This window comes from Acomys minous (genome assembly GCF_964271855.1).
Source record: "Acomys minous genome assembly, chromosome: 7".
Classification (NCBI taxonomy): Eukaryota; Metazoa; Chordata; class Mammalia; order Rodentia; family Muridae; genus Acomys; species Acomys minous.
In genome coordinates, this window is record NC_140488.1 from 96,034,555 (window position 1) to 96,053,606 (window position 19,052).

The window sequence follows — 19,052 nt, forward strand, 5'->3', positions numbered from 1 at the left end:
TTTAAGTTGATTGGCTGGGATATAGACTTGGGGACTTTTCGGTTTCCCGTTGTTTCAGAAGAAAGGAATGTAGCAGGGTATTGTGATTTTGTTTTGTTTTGTTTTGTTAAGTCTTCCTTGGAGCAATTTTTTACACTTATTTTTATTGTATGTACATTGGTGTTTTGCCTGTATGTACGTCTGTGTGAGAGTGCTGTATCCACTAGAAGTGGAGTTACAGACAGTTCTGAGCTGCCATGTGGGGGCTGGGATTTGAACCCTGGTCCTCTGGGAGAGCAGTCAGTGCTGTAACCTCTCAGCCATCTCTCCAGCCCCTGTGGTTTTGTTTAAGTAGAACATAAAACACGAATTCAAGCAGACTGTTTAACAAATATTGAATTGTACTTAAAAGGCTATTCAAGTTCCCAGGCAGGTAGATCCTGAGAGCTTGAACTTAATTTTACCTTATGATCAATATGGAGTCTTGGAGGCAAAATGGCTTCTTATATGCTAGGAGTGGGAGCTGGTGTTAACTGAGGAGCCACAGTTATGCTAGGAACTAAAGTAGGTTTCAATGGAGGGACTATAGCATTTAAGCAGGGTAAGCAGGTTATAACATAGAGTTCGAAGATAGTTGTAAGCAACTTTTTGAAACAAAGGCATCGTTGCTGTTTCCTGGAAGAGGCAGTATAGAACCATTTGTAGTTAAGGTTACAGGTGGGGCATAGCCCAATCCTTGAGAAACAGGTTTAATCATAAGCAGGAACGAATCCAGTTTGTCTTTAATATAAGATGGCTTTTAAGACTAAGATGGAGGCAGGCTGGCACTTCAGTACACATACACACTGGCAAAACACTTAAAAGAAAATCAACTATTGTTCAGAGAGATTGCTAAAATAAACTCACATGGTTCTATTAGACCCATCCATATTTAAACTTTGTAAGATATAGGATTTGTAGTTAGTTGTGATAAAACTATACCCCCTCCTCTTTCTTCCTGTTTTTTGAGACAGGTTTCTATGTATTACAGTCCTGGCTGTCTTGGAACTCACTTTATAGACCAGGCTGGCCTTGAACTCACAGAGATCCACCTGCCTCTGCCTCCCGAAGGCTGGGATTAAAGGTGTGCATCACTAGTGCATCTTTTTTTTTTAATTTAAATTTTATTTTTGTGTATAGCTTGTGTGTGTGTGTGTGTGTGTGTGTGTGTGTGTGTGCGTGCGCGCGCGCGCGTGCTTGTGTCTGAGAGTACCTTTAATGGCCAGAAAAGGGACTCAGATTTCTTGGGCACTGGGAACTGAACTTCAAGCCTTTGCATGAGCTGTAAGTATCTTAATGTTGGTCCGCTTTTCCAGCCCCTACCTTTTCATTAAAAATATGTAGTTCTACTTCAACAATTTATATCAAGTGATTATTTTGTCCTTCAGACGACGTTTTGCAGTACCTGGAAACATTTTTGATTGTTACAGCTGGAGGCTGAGTAGAAGCCAAATTTGCTTCTAAGAGAATATGCACCCTTTCCATCACAACAAAATTATCTGGCTTGATTGTACTGAGTTATTTCTTTCTAGTAGTATATGGGGTAATAATTCTTTCATAGCATGCCTCATATTTACTTTATTCATTCTCCTTTATTGATAGACATTTACATTGTTCCAGTTCTCTGCTTCAATGGAGAATGAAACAATGACTATCCTCATCAGTCTCTCTCTGTCTCTCTGTCTGTCTGTCTGTCTCTGTCTGTCTGTCTGTCTGTCTGTCTGTCTGTCTGTCTGTCTCTCTCTCTCTCTCTCTCTCTCTCTCTCTCTCTCTCTCTCTCTCTCTCTCTCTGTGTGTGTGTGTGTGTGTGTGTGTGTCTATGCATGCACACAAGAATTTCTGGTAACTATACACCATCTTCTAGAAAATACTTCCAGTTAATGTTCGGAAGTGGCTCGACCTATTGGGTTTTCAAAGCTTCTTCAGGTTCCATTTCTACACATCTTGCCAATACTTGGTATTTTTTGCATTTAAATTTGGGGAGGATGCTGAAGAGATGGTTCAGTGGTTATGTGCATTTCTTGCTCTTCCAGAGGACCCAAATTTGCTTTCCTAGCATCTCACAATCACCTGCAACTCCAGTTCAAGGGTGCCCTCTTCTGACCTTTGAAGGCACCTTCTTAGAAGTGCATACACTCATACAGACACATAAATAAAAGTTAAATGCACCTTTAAAATGATTAGCAATTTTAAAAGTGTAAAGGGTTTCATTTAAAATCCATTTTACATATTTTGCTAATTATTGAGGTCAAAGACAGAAATTAACCTCAACCTAATATAACCTACAAAATAATAAGTAGAACTGTTTTTCCTTAGTCGTTCCCTCCCTAAAGTTGATATATCCACTTTAAATAGATATAAACATGTAAAATATATAATATTTTTATGTTTTCATATATAAGTATATATTTATTATATATAAAATATATTTAAATACACGCACAGAGACAGACACACACGCATTTGGCAAACATGCCCCACTTCATTTTTGTATCTTTGTTACTTATATAGAGCCACAGACTTTGAAATACTACGCTTGACAGTTTTTTGTCAATAGAGGGCAGAATTGGTTTGTGGTTCTCAGCCAGCATGCAAGTTCTCTCTCTCTCTCTCTCTCTCTCTCTCTCTCTCTCTCTCTCTCTCTCTCTCTCCTTCCTTCTTTCTTTGTTTGCTTTCTTATATTTTTGGCTTCTTATCCCAAGGATCATTAAAATGACTGGAGACACTATTGGTTGTTAATACTGTTGTCTACTTCTCAAGATCCCACGGATTTTGCTTCCCTTAAGGCACAATATGTAATCTGGTCCCAAGCCTTAATAATGCCTCTGGTATGCTGTACTCCTGGAGAGGTATAAATGATAACCTCGAAAAAGATGATAAACTCTAGTCTAATTAAATTCTTAGTACTTCATGAGCCCACTCTGTTTCTGGTGACCAGTTGAAAGGCAGATCTGGTCTTGGGGTTCTGCTTCCTTCTCACAAGGCAAGCATGATCAGTCTTCTGGTGAGGCTGCTGAGGCAGCCTCTGGGGATTGCAGCTTGGACTTGGAGCAGTGGGTGGCTTTTTGAGTGCTCTCTGGTGACATTGAGGCAAATGAACCTTGAATCTGAGGTCCTGATCGCAGAAGTCAAGTCTGGCCCCGAGAAGAGTTCTCCACTTTCTGGCAAAGTGCCACTGCAAGATCCTCTGCCCACCTGGATTTGTGTCCAGGGGGCTTCTCTGGAAGTTTTAGGCAATGTATTTTGATCACTATCACCACCACCCCACTTCTGCTTCTCCCTCTAGCTCCTCCCAGCTCTACCCCCATATCCTCACCCCTTCTCAGTTTTGTGTCCTTTTGAAAAAAAAAATCCAAATCCAGTGTGTGTTGCTTGTATACTCAAGGGTGTAGAGACACCTTCTTGCTGTGATTATCTACCAAGGCTTGTGCTGGAAGTCTGATTGGCTTGCTCTTGTGCTGTCAAACAGCGCTGTTGTGAATTCCTGAGTACGGTAGTTCCTCTATGTCTGGAAGATTTGTTCCAGACCACCCTTACCGTTTACAGTTGTTCTGTCCCCTCTTCCTCTATGGTTCCTCAGCCCTAGGGTGAGGGTGATACAGATATCCCGCTTGAGCCTGAGCATTCTGCTGGTACTTATTCTCTGCACTTTGATCAATAGTGAGTTTCTGCTTTAACAGCCATCCATCGCACACAGAAACTTCTCTGGTGAGGTCGGAGAGCTGGACTAACCTATGGGTATAGGTGCTACAAATTTAGAGAGCCGCTGAGACTGTGTCCATTTAGGAAAATAACAAGTAGCTTCACTCCTGAGGCTTGCGAACTCCCCAGCTATGAGTTCTTGGCCAGATTTGCAGTACTAGGCATGCGTTTTCTCCTGTGGATCAGACCTCAAACGCATTCAGAAAGTTCCTCCTCCTCCTCCTCCTCCTCCTCCTCCTCCTCCTCCTCCTCCTCCTCCTTCTCCTCCTCCTTGTCTTCTTTCAAGACATGATTTTTCTGTGTAACCTTGGCTGTCCTGGAACTCTCTCTTTGTCAACTAGGATGGCCTCAAATTCAAAGATGCACCTGCCTCAGTTTCTGAGTACTGAGATTAAAGACATTAAGGCATTATTTCCAATGATAGAAATGTACTTCTCACATATATCTAAGATGTAATCACCTCAGAGGGAATACTTTCATGCCATTTGTGATGATGTTCTTGTAACACATTTCCCCCATCTCTGCAGAATTTCCCATGTCCTGCTTTGCAACGTAACCCAGAGGGTATCATTCTGGTTTGTGGTCACAGACTCTTCCAGAAATCATACTCTTCCTGCAGCTGAAGTACAGTCGGCCATAAGGTAACCATCCACATGTATGCTGTCTTCTGATGCATCTATCAACTCACTGATGAGCTCAACTGTTTTCACAGATATGAACGGGATCTCATTCCTCTCCATACATGATGCATGGATTAAAGTGTCAAGTGTTCCATTCAGTTCATTTTCATAAGAGATTAGTGTACATTGTTAATTTCCATCCAGTAGCAATTTGCCTTCAAGCAAGCAAATGGTTGGCAATGTTTGGACGTATTTTTCTTGTCACAACTGGAGGAGAAGGAGGCACCACCCATACTAAACAGGCAGAAGCTAGGAAGGTTGCTATCCACCCTGTTATGCAGAGGAGAGAACCTCCCTCAAAACACTAACCTCAAATGTCAGTTGTGCACCCTTGTATTAATAAACAAGAAAGAATGAAGAGCCAAACCCAAGCATCTTACTACCATATCTACAGTGATTTTTAAATATTGAACTAAACTTTATTGGCATTATTTGTTGTACAAAGTAATGGGTTTCACTGTACACATTTTTATACATGCGCATGACCTGCTGTGATCATAGTCACTCTCCTTGTTACCATTTTCACAGTCATTTTTAAATCTGTACTAGAGTAGTCACACATGTATGGAGTAAGGTGTGAAACGAACAACCAGTTCTAAGGTGTCTGTTAGAGCTCTATTATGAAGACTGAATAAATTCTAGCCAGTTTTTGGTTAGAAACTCTCTAGTGTGTCTGATCCCTAGGAGGGGGTTTTGGTGGTGGAGGCAGTATTATCTGTACCTGACTAGAACTTCCAACCTACCTAAGAGGTGATAGAGTATGCTTCCAGTGTGGACCAAAGTAGTGGCAAAGGGTTAACCAGGCAGAGAGATGGAGTGAGGGTGCGAACAACTTTTTGTTTTCCTTCCAGTCAGCAATGATGTCCACTATTTTAGTAAAAGGCTTGCATTCTCATACTTAATCAAGTTTAGATTATGAGGGCAGGGGAGGTGGTTCAGTGAGTAAAGCACTTGCCACGAAGCATAAGGACCTGAATTTGGGTCCCCAGAACCAACACAAAACAACCATCGTGGCCCATGTCGGTCAGTCTAGGGCACCTACATTAAGATGAGAGGCAGATCCTAGGGAAGCCATGGGGCAGCTGGCTGGCTGGCATATCTTGTGGTGAACAAAATGACCCCTGTTTCAAAGAAGATAGAAGGAGGTGAGGAATGACACTTGAGGTTGTTCTTGATGCCTTCCATGTGCACCTGGGGCACACGGACACACACACACACACACACACACACACACACACACACACACACTTTAAAAGATTAGATTATTATAAAAGGTAAAAATTGTATAATTTGCTAAAATTACATTTAAACTATCCTTTTGCCTCTGGGGTTGTCTTTCATATCTATCTCATGGTAGAGGGTGGAATTGTGAGTTTATGTGGTTCTGGGGATGGAACTGAGCTTTGCACATACTGAGTGGTGATGTACCACTGAGCAACATGCCCTGCCCTCAGCACACAATTTTATTTGCTGATGGAGATCTTTCTGATGGCCAGATGCTGGGCTGCGGAAAGTCCCAGGCCACTGCTTCAGATCAGGATCGCTGCCAGCCTGAAGTGCCTACCAAGCATTTGAATTACGGCTAGTCAAAAGGAGGTGCACACAAAGTATAAAACACAGCAATTATCAAACAAAATCAGGAGTGGTGGCGCACACCCTTAATCCCAGCACTTGGGAGGCAGAGGCAGATGTAGCTCTGAGTTTGAGGCCAGCCTGGTCTTCAGAGTGAGTTTCAAGCAAGAAACCCTGTCTCAAAACAAAAACAAAAGCAAAAACATCCCCCAAACTAAAAACCAAAAAACAAACAAAGCAAAAACAAAAATCCCCAAACAAATCTTCACTACCAATCTGTCTGTCTGGCTCTTACCAACACAGAAAATGAAGATTTCCTGCTCTCTTCCCCGAGGAAAACAAACACATTTGCATTCATGTCTTTAGATTTTTGGACACCTGAAAGGCCATTGTGTGTAGCCATAGAAAAGAAATTTTAAAAATATTTTAACAAATGGCTGGTATTTATATATATTTAACTCCAATAAGTTCTGTTATTCATTCAAATCTGGATGACCTCACTTCAAGAAATAAGATGGGGTGGGGGCAGAGTTCGAGGGTGCTGATTTATATCCGTGGGGAGATGGGTCTGTACTTTGTTTCTAATGGTTTTCTTTCTGTCTTGCTTCATTTTTTTCTTTAAAATTTTCATTGCTGATTTAGAATGAATAGGAACCGGATCAACAATGCATTCTTTTTGGATGATCATACTCTGGAATTTCTAAAAATTCCTTCCACTCTTGCACCCCCCACGGATCCATCTGTGCCCATCTGGATTATTGTGTTCGGTGTGATATTTTGCATTGTCGTAGTTGCAATTGCACTACTGGTTCTATCAGGAATCCGGCAACGAAGAAGGTAAGATGTTTAGAATGAGTGACTTAAGGACCATTCACCTATTTTTTATGACTGGTTTAAGGTAATGCCAAAAACTTACAAAAGTCATGATGTACGAAATAGTCACTATAATGTTATCCCTTTTGATGTTTTTAGAATCCACTCTCTTGTTTAATGAAGCTCCTTTCATTGCGATCTTCCTTTATTCTATCCTATCCTCTTTATTATTATATGTGCATCTCTCTCTCTCTCTCTCTCTCTCTCTCTCTCTCTCTCTCTCTCTCTCTCTCTGTCCCTCTCTGTCTCTCTCTGCCTCTCTGTCTCTCTCTATCTGTGTGTGTGTCTGTCTGTTTCTGTCTCTGTCTCTCTGTCTGTGTGTATGTCTGTCTCTGTCTCTCTGTGTGTGTCTGTCTCTGTCTCCCTGTCTCTGTCTATGTGTGTGTGTAAGTCAAAAGACAACTTTTTGCAATCCCCTCCTCTCATACATGGGCCCCAGAGATCAAACTCGGGTCATCAGGCTTGCATAAGAAGCACCTTTACCCAACAAGCCACCCCACTGGGTTTCCTCTATTGTATACTATATGACAGCTTCATATCCAGACTTGAGTTTAATGTCTTTGCTATGCTAGAACACTGACCAAATGCAACCTAGGGGAGGAAATGGTTTATTTCCTCTTACAGGTTCCAGTCCATCACTGAGGGAAGTCGGGGCAGAAACTCACAGGCTGGAACCATGGAGGAATATTGCTTGCAGGCTCACACTCTGGTTCTTTCATAGGCTCATGTTTAGCTAGCTTTCTTACACATTCCAGTGTCCCGCCCAGCAGGACCAGTAATTACGGGGTCGCGAGGGGAGCCATACCTGAAAAGATGGGACGAGAAGGAAGGAGACGAGACCAAGTAGAACTCCTATCAAGGTCCGTTTATTGAATCAAAAGCAAAAGCTTATATGGGGTGGAAGCAGGAGCCAAGCAGTAGGGGGTCTGAGAATGTCTCCAGGTGATCTCAGCAGGGGCACATCCTGTGGTTCATCTTGAAACAATTCCTATCTTACTTTAGCTAACTATCTCTTGGAAAGTCCCGAGCCAACCCGGCTAAACAACATCTGCAGAGGTCGAAAGGAGGAGGTTATGCAGAGGTCGAAAGGAGGAGGTTATGCAGAGGCTGAAATGAGGAAGTTATGCAGAGGCTGAAATAAGGAAGTTATGCAGAGGCTGAAATGAGGAAGTTTAGCTTTGGAATGGGGCATCAGAATTTTGCCTCAGCCAGTAGATTCTTTTAGCCTTGAATGACCCTGGGCTGGCTCCGGACATTCCAGAACCACCTATCTGAAGAATGATGTTGGCCAGAGTGGGCTGAGCCTTCCCACAGGAATTAATAATCAAGACAGCCCCTCACAGACGTGAACACCCACAGACGAACGTGATAAAGCCTGTTCCTTGAGGTCTATCCTCTCAGATGACTAGGCAATGCGAAGTTCCGTGTTGTAATTTTGTATGCTAGACACACAGAGAAAAACACACTTTTTTTTTCATGGGCAGAGTTGATTTTTTTGGCAGCAATCCATGTACAAGTGTTCATAGTTGCACAAATGTTTCAAGGCCTCCCTACCTTTCCTGGCCCAGGGCCTATAGGCCAAACTCCTGTTCCAGATGCCCGAGCTGTGCCCTTCTGTTCTATTAATAGATTCTGGTCCTTTAAGTGCTTGTCATTGTAAAGAGCCTTATTGCTTGTGGCTTTTGAATCAACTTTCTGAGTCTGAATTGTCTGGAACACTTATTTGAAGTGTAGTTTTCATGGCTAACTTGGATTTGCTATATTAGAATGCCTGAAGAAGATACATTTTGCTATTGCCCAGGTTGTTTTAATTTATTTAGTTTTCAAATGATCAATTCACCAGCTTATGTGCAGGGTCCCAACTCTAGAGTTCATTTTCTTGCATTCAGTGAGAAAAGCTAAGTTAATGTTTAAGTTATTGATGTTGCTTCAAAAGGGGATTTCAGATCAGTGGCACTTACTGAGGTAGCAGCAAGGACAGGAAACAAGATGAGACTTGATAGCCTATGACCATATAGTGGGGGAGGAGGTCCCCCTGGGTCTAGGAGAGGGGAACAGGGTGAAAGTGGGGAGGAGGGAGGAACAGGAAGATACAAGGAATGGGATAACAATTGAGTTGTAATCTGAATAAGTTAATTAAATTTTAAAAAAGGAGAGGAGACAAAATTTTCTCAGCATGATGAAAGAAGAATTTTTAAAATACATTTTATTAATTTATTCACATTACATCTCAATTAGCCCATCCCTTGTATCCTCCCATTCCTCCCTCCCTCCTGCTTTTCCCTCACTCCCCTCCCCTATGACTGTGACTGAGGAGAACCTCCACCCCCTTTATATGCTCATAGGGTATCAAGTCTCTTCTTGGTAGCCTGCTATCCTTCCTCTGAGTGCCACCAGGACTCACCATCAAGGGGACGTGGTCAAATATGGGGCACCAGAGTTAGTGGGAAAGTCAGGCCCCACTCTCCACTCAACTGTGGAGAATGTTCTGCCCATTGGCTAGATCTGGGTAGGGGTTCAAAGTTTGCTGCCCGTATTGTCCTTGGCTGGTGCCATAGTTTGAGCAGGACCTCTGGGCCCAGATCTGCCCATCATAATGTTCTTCTTGTAGGTTTCTAAGAAGATTTTTTTAAGAAGAATTTTTTTCATTTGGGTATTTGAGACACAGTTTCTCTGTGTAGCCTTGGCTGTCCTAGACTCACTTTGTAGACCAGGCTGGCCTCAAACTCCGAGATCTGCCTGCCTCTGCCTCCCGAGGGCTGGGATTAAAGGCGTGCGCCACTACCGCTTGACTGAGAAATTTTTTTTGTTGTTGTTTATAATATCTCTAATTCGGAGAGGAAGATGAGAACTTCCATAATTTAAAAAATTGTGTGTGTGTGTGTGTGTGTGTGTGTGTGTGTGTGTAGAAGCCTGACGAAGCTAGAGATGTTGGATCCCCCTGGGTCTGGGGCTATAAGTGCTTGTGAAGCACCTGATGTGGTGCTGGGAATGAAACATGCTCTTAACAGCTGAGGTGTCTCTCAAACCCCCAAATTAACCCTTGCCCAAACCTGTCTACATCTTTCTAAACCTTCCTTTCTGATACAGAGACAGAAAAATTCTGCAAAGTGGCATTCACGATGACGTACATTCTGAAATCACAGGGCCATGGTTTGTGAAAGGACTGATATACAGCTGGAACTTGTGGGGTGCATTTGATCAAGCTTATGTTGGATTAGATGCCTCCCCTCACATTTTCTACTTTTTCCGGGTGTCTCTCTAGTTACTGATAGAAGCATTTTAAGTTTCAAATATTTCCATTTTCTGTAGTGATAAAAGAAACACTATGTTATAAATGTGATAGGTGTTTATGCTTTAAACTAAGCCCAAAGGTTAGAATCAAGTGGTGCTTGCTTGAATTTTCTGGGTGATCCTGACATGAAATGATGGTTTGTTTGCTATGGGGTATGTATTTGTTTTGGGTTTTAGAATATGGAGACACATTCTGCTGCGATATTTGAAAACCCACATTTAGTACTTTAAAGTTGTGTTCGTTCTGGTAGACTTCTGTGCTTCCAAATGATTTGAAACCTTTGTAAATTGACGTCATTGGCTTGATTCCCAATTTCCTTTATAGTTCAATATAATGTAGGAGTTTTTAAAAAAGGACTGGATTCAGAAGATAAACTGCTTAGGTTCGAAGTATTGATCTCTTACATTACCCTCTCACATGGAATCCATTAGCTGTATGCAAATACAAACAAAGAGGCAGGGAAACCGAGTATGGGAGGAGAATATGTCTTTGTGGTCTTAAGAGTCATTCTGGTTAAATTTACCTTTGTGGGTTGCATGTAGGTACCTTTTCTCTACTGATAAGCTAAGTGTACTGGAAATAATTAACTTGATAGGATAAAAGACTCAGTATAGGAGAGTGCTTGGAGTGGTACCTGGTATACAGCGAGTGCTCAGCAAGTGTGAGCTCTTACTATTATTTTATCATCTTGCCATTTGCTGGTCTTTCAGCTAGTTTGTGATGGGATCAGCTATCTCCTTCCAAACAGATTCTGCAGTAATATAATAATTGGCTGCGTAGGATCATAATCTGTTGCCTGGGAGAAGTGAGGCTGTTGTTACAACTCTGCTTCCACAAATTCATTTCATGTCCAAACTAGGAAAACAGATGGACAAATCTTTGTGTAAACCTGGGAGGTATCAACAATTAACAAATACAGTCAGGACAATTATGATAACCTCCCGGAAGGAAATAGTTTATGTGTTTTAAGTTTGATATTCTCTGTGGTGGTTCTTCTCTTGGCAACATATTGTTTCAAAGATGAGGCGAGGGTACAGTTTGAAGTGGGGGAAAGCCTGTGAATTTTCTGAAAACAGGGTCTCATGTAGCCCAGGCTGGTCTGGAATTAATTACATGGCTGAGGATGTCCTTGTACTACTGATCACCCTGCCTTTCCCTCCCATATACTGAAATTACAGGGGTGTGTGACCATGCCCATTCTGAACACTTGTTCTAATCATAGAAAAAGGTAGGGGTTTCTTTTTCCACCTTGAGGAAGAAAGCTAATGAAGTGTTCAACTTAGAGGCAGAGGCAGGTGGATCATTGTGAGCTCAAGGCCAGTCGGGTCTACAAAGCAAGTCTAGGATAGCCAAGGCAACACAGAAAAGCCTTGTCTCAGGAAAAAAAAAAAAAAAAAAAAAAGAAAAGAAAGAAAAAGAAATGTTCAACTTGGGCCAGCAGAGAAGGCTCAGGAGGTAAAGGTAAATGACCTACGTTTGATCCCTGGGACCCACATGCTAGAAGAGAGCAGACTCATGCAGGTTGTCTTCTTACCGCCACACTCATGCCATGGGCCACAAACACCCGCTCACAACACACACACCAAACACATAAATAAATAAATGTAGTAAAAACTCTTTTTTTTTTTTTTTTTTTTTTTACAAAAGCAATGTTTAACAAATCCATCTAGCTGGGCATGGTGGCGCACGCCTTTAATCCCAGCACTCAAGAGGCAGAGGCAGGTGGATCGCTGTGAGTTTGAGGCCAGCCTGGTCTACAAAGTGACTCCAGGACAGGCAAGGCTACACAGAGAAACCCTGTCTTGACAAAACAAAACAAAACAAAACAAAAACATCCATAAGTAAAAATAATGAATACAGTAGTGGTATTCCAAAATCATAAACTGAGAAGGGACTATGCGGTCCTTTAAGCTACTGTTCCACAGTAGTTAAGTCTAACCATGCATCAGTCTTAGACAACCTTAGCTAAGGCTTTAATCTTTCTGTTAGTTTTGTTCATGATAGCATTATGCTGATCATTCAGAACTACTGGGTTGGGCGGGCTAGAGTTCAAACTAGGTAAACTCAAATACTGTGGCACTTACATATGTGAACTTGATCAAGTTACCTAACTTCCATGTGTCTCAATTTTCACACCTACGATAAGGATGCGATCTCTCACAATTAGTGCCCCCTTTGGTGTCTTTTTCTGTGGGGTGGTAACCCAATGAGTTTCATTGGGGTTGCTTACAGGAGCATGGCTGATCAATTATTGACAGGAGCATCAGCAACTTTTCAATGGCTACACCAGTGAGGAAATTATCTCTTCCTCTCCTAGCAACCCTCAACAGTGTGCAAATTCTCAAGGAGGAGGGGGAGGTTTTTTTTTTTTATTAAATTTATTCAGATCATATCTCAATTGCTATCCCATCACTTGTATCCTCTCACTCCTCCCCCCCTCTTTCACCCTATTCCCCTCCCCTAGGTCTGTGACAGAAGGGGACCTCCTCCCCCACCATAGGGTCACAGCCTATCAAGTCTCATCTTGGTAGCCTGCTTATCCTTTCTCTGAGTGCCACCAGGCCTCCCCAACAAAGGGAAGTGGTCAAATATGGGGCACCAGAGTTCATGTCAGAGTCAGTCCCCACTCTCCACATAACTGTGGAGAATGTCCTGTAGGGTTTCAATGTTTACTACTTGTATTGTCCTTGGTTAGTGTAGTAGTTTGAGTAGACTCGAGGGGAGTGTTTTTGACACCCTTTCAGGTAGGTACATTTCTTGTTTTTGTTGTTGCTGGGTTTTTTGTTTTTTGGTTTGGTTTTTTTTTTTTTTTTTTTTTTTTTTGAGACAGGGTTTCTCTGTGTAGCATTGGCTGTCCTGGACTCACTTTGTAGATCAGACTAGCCTCAAACTCACAGCGATCTACCTGCCTCTGCCTCCCAAGTGTGGAGATTAAAGGTGTGCTTGCCCTATGTCTGGCTTGAATGTGAAGTTGTATTATGTGAAACTATGGAAAGAATTACAGCTTTGTACAAGAGCGAGGGCTTATAGAAATCCAAATACACTTGGATTCGCTACTAACCTTACAGGAAAAGAAGAATAATTAGGAACAAACCAGGCAAATTTAGTAATGACTCTGCTTAGGTGTGACCATTAGCTAAGCTTCTATGTCTTAAGTCCTCGGCCTTGCTGCATTACTAAGAGCAAGAGTATGATAGTCTTGTAGGCAGGGCCCATCTGTGTTATCTGTGCTTGTGTCTTCTGTGATCTGTATGAAAGCTCCTATCACAGAATGAATGGGCAATAAAGAAATAAAACATTCAATGCAGTATAAAATCAGTGTGTTTTAGGTAGAGTCTGGTGTGTCTAAAATAGAGCTCCAGGCCAGCTCCTTTCATGAGCCGTGTTCCATTCTGAAAGAAAAGTCACTACATATATGTGAAACTCAGCTTTCACCGTCCTGAAAATGAGAATAACAAGAAAAATCTGTACTACATTGTGAGAATTAAATAAGATCACTCATAGAGTGTGTCTAGCGTGACTCATGCCATGGAGGAGATCCTTATCACCGTTATTATTCCTATTATTGACCAATGTTAAAGAACTTGCTCACTATGTCACATGGTCAGAAATTTGCCAGAGAAGCTTAATCCCAAAGCCGGTTGACTCCATCATACTGCAATAAATCATTCCAGCAATAATGATATTTCCCTTGGGAATGATTTAGGTGGTTCATTAGGACTTTGCCAATTGCCAACTAGTTCTGCTCTGTTGGAAAGATGTCTTTCGTCTGTCTTTCATTGTGTTCCTAGCTATTCTTGAGACCTCTGTGTTTGAAGAGAGACATGAACGCCCTTTCCACTTTTAATGATTACTTCTTTATCTCAGAACAGAGCATCTTCTGGTCTTTGAGGGCCTCCTTGTGTCCTCTTTTTTGACCCCCTTCTCTCTGAATTTAGGGGAGGGGATAACCACTCTCAAAGCTCCTAGGAGGTAGTTTCATCATATTCTCTTTCTCATACCTGTCAAAGATCATCACCTGCTAGTGCAGGGGCAGTGGAAATCATTGACATTCAGTTCTGTTTTTCAGGACAAAGAACTCATGTTTTTAGCAGAACATCAAATCAGAATGATCCAGGTAGACAGTTAAGTTTTATTATCCTTAGTAAGAGCAACCCACGGGCACTGGATCAGTTTATTACGGCACACGCTATGAAATGTGCCAGAGTGCTATAAAGTTGCTAGGTAACCTTTGAGCTGCTTATCGTCTCTACCAAGTAGCAAGTTCCTGACAGCGCAGTTTGTGAAGCTCAGGAGCACCAAGACTCTGAACGACTAACTGGGCCCAAGGTCACACTAAACACCATGGACCTCATTTGTCTCCAGTACAGCGCAGTTTGAAAGGTTTCCAGAAGGATTTCCCCCTGGTTCTTTCTGGTTGGGAAACAATCCTTCTTTGAGAGAAAGGAAACTCATTTTGTATTGTTTGTATTTTTCTTTGGTTTATTCCCTGTTCACTGTGATTCCTGAAAATTTCTGCTTCCTTTATGGTTGGAGCAGGGGAGGCCAGATTCCTTGCATTAATCTGCATATGTTCAGCTCTCTGTCACTATTCTTCTAACCACACAAAACTATGTTTTACAAAGGAAACTGGCCAGTAGACACTAGCCATTGTTTCTTGGGCTAGCCTTGTGTTAATATTTCAGTATGTTTATATAAATATGCATATATCACAGATAATAATGTGTATATGTATGTAAGTATACCCTACTGTGTGTGTATTCTGGTATTTTTACCACATTACAAAAATCCACCAAGAATTTATTTTGAGACAAAGTCTTACTATGTGGCCCAGGCTGGCCTCAACCTCACTAAGTAGTCCATGCTGGCCTTGAATTCACACTTATCATCTGTCTCTGCCTCTTGAGTGCTGAGATTTAGTGATGTGAACCAGCATGCCCCAAAAGGTTTCTGCTATATGCACTGACATATAATTCAGAGTAAACTGTTTAATATCTAATGTTACAGAAAGTTGTTATTCATTCCAAGGCCAAAGAATGATTTTAGGGGAGATTTATACTAACAACATTTTATTTATTATTTGTGGTGTGTGTGTGTGTAGTGTGTGTGTGTGTGTGTGTATGTGTGTGTGTGTGTGTGTAGGTCAGAGTTCAACCTTCGGGAGTTAATCTTCTTCTTCTAGCATGTGTTCCAGGAAATCACACTCAGGTTATTAGATGTGCAGAGCAAGTGCTTTTATTTACTAAGACATCTTGCTGGTCCAAGTACACAGTTTTTGAGGATCATTAATAAATTTACAGTTCCCAATAGAATCTCATTCTTATGAAAAATGACTCTCTTTTTTTTTTTTTATAGAACATTATAAATGAAGAGAAGGAGGATAGTCTAAGCTGGAATTTTTCCCTTTTGTTGAATCCTTCCTTTTAGGTGAAGGACTGCCTTCCAACTCAAGTCATAGTTATTAACAAGGAGGTGATGTGATACACTACCATAGACTTAGTTATATAGTATAGTTTTACTTTTTGGAGGACATAGAAAATGATGACACCCCTGTCCACAGTGTTAAAGTGTTTTAGACGTTTCAATAAGTGAAATAATCTGGTGGGAGGATCCTTTATCATATTAAGGTCTTATGTACCCCAGTCTGTGCTGATTTTTGAGACTTGGAATTGGCCAGTCTTTCACCCTAAGGATGAGACACAACAGCCTGTCTATGAAGACAGTGACAAACTTTCAGCCTTGCACTAAGCCAAAATTTTTTAGTTAATGTTTAAAATCCATTGACTCCTATTTAGTGATTGCCTAGAGGATTACTGTGCCATTTTATAATGGCACATACGATGGCAAAGTACTGTCAGATGATGACATTGGAATCTTCAGAATTGGGATTTGACTTTATTTTTCATTATAAATTTCAACTATTTAAAATTATTTAATAAGTCAATGGCAAAAACTAGAAAAATGATATTAACTCCAAATTCCTAAGGTAGGACTATGAGTATTTTTCTTTACCCATTAAAAGAAAATGCAAGACATCCATGAAATTTCATATGTATATATGTCCCACCTCCTTCCCTCTCTTTTCTTCTCTTCTTACTGCCCTTCATTGCTTCTATTTATGATAGATTCCACTCAGCATCTACATTGAACTAATGGTTGAGTAACTTTGCCTACAGTGTTAGTTTATACATCTATTCATCCACTTGTTTGTTCAGTCATCCATCCATTCATTTGTTATCTACCCCCCCAGCCTCTGCTCTACATTCATTGAAATATTTATCTTCCTGAGTTGAATGTGCCTACCTTTGAGTGAATCCAGGACAGGTTTTTGTTTTGTTTTGAGACAGGCTTTCACTATGTTGCCCTGGCTGTCCTGGAGCTCACTCTGTAGACCAAGCTGGCCTCAAACTCAGAGATCTGCCTGCCCCTGCTTCCTGAGCACTGGGATCAAAAGTGTGCACCACTGTGGTCCTGGTCAGAACAGTTTTTTAAAATAAGAAATATCTTAAATTTGCATTTTTTGATAATGAGTTTCAGATGGAGAAATTTAGAAGGGGCAATAATACAGAAAAATCCCAATATTTGGTATCTTCTAAAGGTTCATCTGAAAGCACTTGACAGTTTGTTTAAATATGGGTAGTGTTCGACAGACTTAACCTTTGCCAAAATCCAAGTGTCTTTTGTTCCTCATATATTTCCTCATACATTTGATATGGAGATATGTGTAAATCCTATTTCATTCATATTTCAATCATCACTCAACTGTTTAGTCTCCATTGAAGAGCCTTAACAGAATTATTATTATAGCGGTGGTGACTTTCCTTTACCCTTTCTTTATTGGCTAGAATTCTTCTGGAAAGAAGGCCGTTCTCTTCTTTCCCCTTTTGTGTACCTAATATTCCTTAAAGCACATGGAAGTTGACTCTCCTGTAGGACTTTTCAGTAAATCCTGTCTTGATCACCGTCCAGGAATCCTCACCACCTCCTCATTTGTCCGAGACTCACCTGAGTTACTCCCACCATTGTGCGGAGTCCCTCATGATATCTCAAGGCCCCAGTGTTACAGCTTTCTATACTCTGAGGAAACGTTAAGAATCTGAATTGGAATAGCAAGGTCTACAGGAGGTCAGGACTTCAGAACATCCAACTCTTAGCTCTGGCCTGTAGAATTGGAATGAGTCAGAGTTGCAGCTGTGAGCGATAATGTAATTAGCAAAGTGTTTTATGAGTTCCCGACCCTGATTTACCAATGAATACAACTTCTTGGTAATGAATAAAGGCAGTCAGTTTGTAGCAATGCTTTCCTTCAAAGTCAGCTGAATTGGCCTTTTGATATTTTATTAACTTGAGTTTCACTCAGTATTTGTGGGACATTACTTTGTCAAATTCCATGAGGCGAATTCATTATCTTTTGAAATTCCATTTGTTACAAAATTTGCTTAGAGCTAATTTTCTATTTTCTATTATTTTTAACAAGACATGGTTTCTTTATGTAGCCTTGGCTATCCAGAAACCAGCTCTGTGCATTAGGCAGGCCTTGAACTCATAAAGATCCACCTGCCTCTGCCTCTCAAGTGCTGGGATTAAAGGTGTGTGCCACCACTGCATGGCTGAGCTAATTTTTTAAAACTTGCCAGTGCACCATAAATTTCTTCATGTTGCATTTAGTTATGCAACTTGTCTGTATGAAGGTATATGCAAATGAATTGATATGTGTGTACTATATTAATATATCTTTTCCTATACATTTATTCTAGTGTTTCAAAATCGGCTACTTGTTCTAATTGTTATGTATATATCATCAATGTGGAATCTTTATCTTGGTAGTATTTTTTTTTACCCCATCTACTGTTATGGTACTTAAAATTACATACTCTCAATTTTCTCAGTGTTCTCAATTTCCTATGGCCCTTTCTGTTCTCCATGTTTGTAAACAAAATTATATTCAGCTAAAACTTTCTCATCTTAGATTTCACTCTTTTTTTTTTTTGTTGTTGTTGTTCTTTTAGGAACAACAAAGGACATCCTGGAGTGGAAGAAGCAGAAGACAAGTGTGAAAACATAATCACAATTGAAAATGGCATCCCCTGTGATCCCTTGGACACAAAGGGAGGGCACACTAATGATGGCTTCCTGAGAGAGGATGAGCGCCTCACTCCTCTCTGAGAGTGACAGCCACTTTGGTTTTACCATTTAATTTTTTTTGTAAGAAATTTACAACATGCTTGAATGTGATAGACAAAGACCAATGAAATCATAAGGCAAAATAATCTAGATTTTTTTTCTGATATGAATGTGTAAATGTAGTCATGTGTTTTGTAGTTACTGATTTGAGCATTTCTAGAAATAGTCAGAGCTATTAATATATTTCATACTTTAAAGACCTAAGGGGAAAATTTTCACTAAGTGGAGGATAGCTATAGCATGGTATAGAAATAAATGAAAAATGGTCTCTTTTGAAAATTGTTTATATTACTCTGTATATGATGAAGTGAGGAAAAGTAAACATGAGATAAATGAAAATGACAATGGAATTTTATTCTGTTCTCACACCAACAGTTGCTTGTATATTTTCTGTATACCAGTCTTTAGTAGGGCAAGCAGATCTATTTGTAGTTGATTGTTTGCAATTTTAATTAGTCCCATATATTCTAACTTAATAAAGTACTGATCATCTCATTTTGATTGTGTGGCTGACTGTGGTTTGAGACATTTTCACACTGGAACATAGTGAGTGTAACTTTATTAATTATATTTAATTTGATCTACAGCATGGAAATGTATGTTAGTTTTATTGTGTACATCTTCTTTTTGTTTTTTGTTTGCTTGTTTTGTTTTGAAGATAGGGCTTCCTCTGTGTAACAGCTTTGGCTGCCCTGGAACTCACTTTGTAGACCAGGCTGGCCTCGAAC

The 19,052-nt window shown here is 40.6% G+C and overlaps 1 protein-coding gene across 1 annotated transcript in view; it reads left to right on the forward strand.

Annotated features, from left to right (window-relative positions):
- Positions 1 to 18,819, forward strand: part of CLTRN (collectrin, amino acid transport regulator) — a 30,570-nt gene extending 11,751 nt beyond the window's left edge. Inside the window, exons 4-6 of the mRNA XM_084788988.1 lie at positions 4,248 to 4,361; positions 6,615 to 6,809; positions 18,150 to 18,819. Coding sequence (XP_084645114.1) covers positions 4,248 to 4,361; positions 6,615 to 6,809; positions 18,150 to 18,306 — 466 coding nt within the window. The 3' untranslated portion in view covers positions 18,307 to 18,819. The remainder of the gene's footprint in view (positions 1 to 4,247; positions 4,362 to 6,614; positions 6,810 to 18,149) is intronic.
- Positions 18,820 to 19,052: the final 233 nt, after the last annotated feature.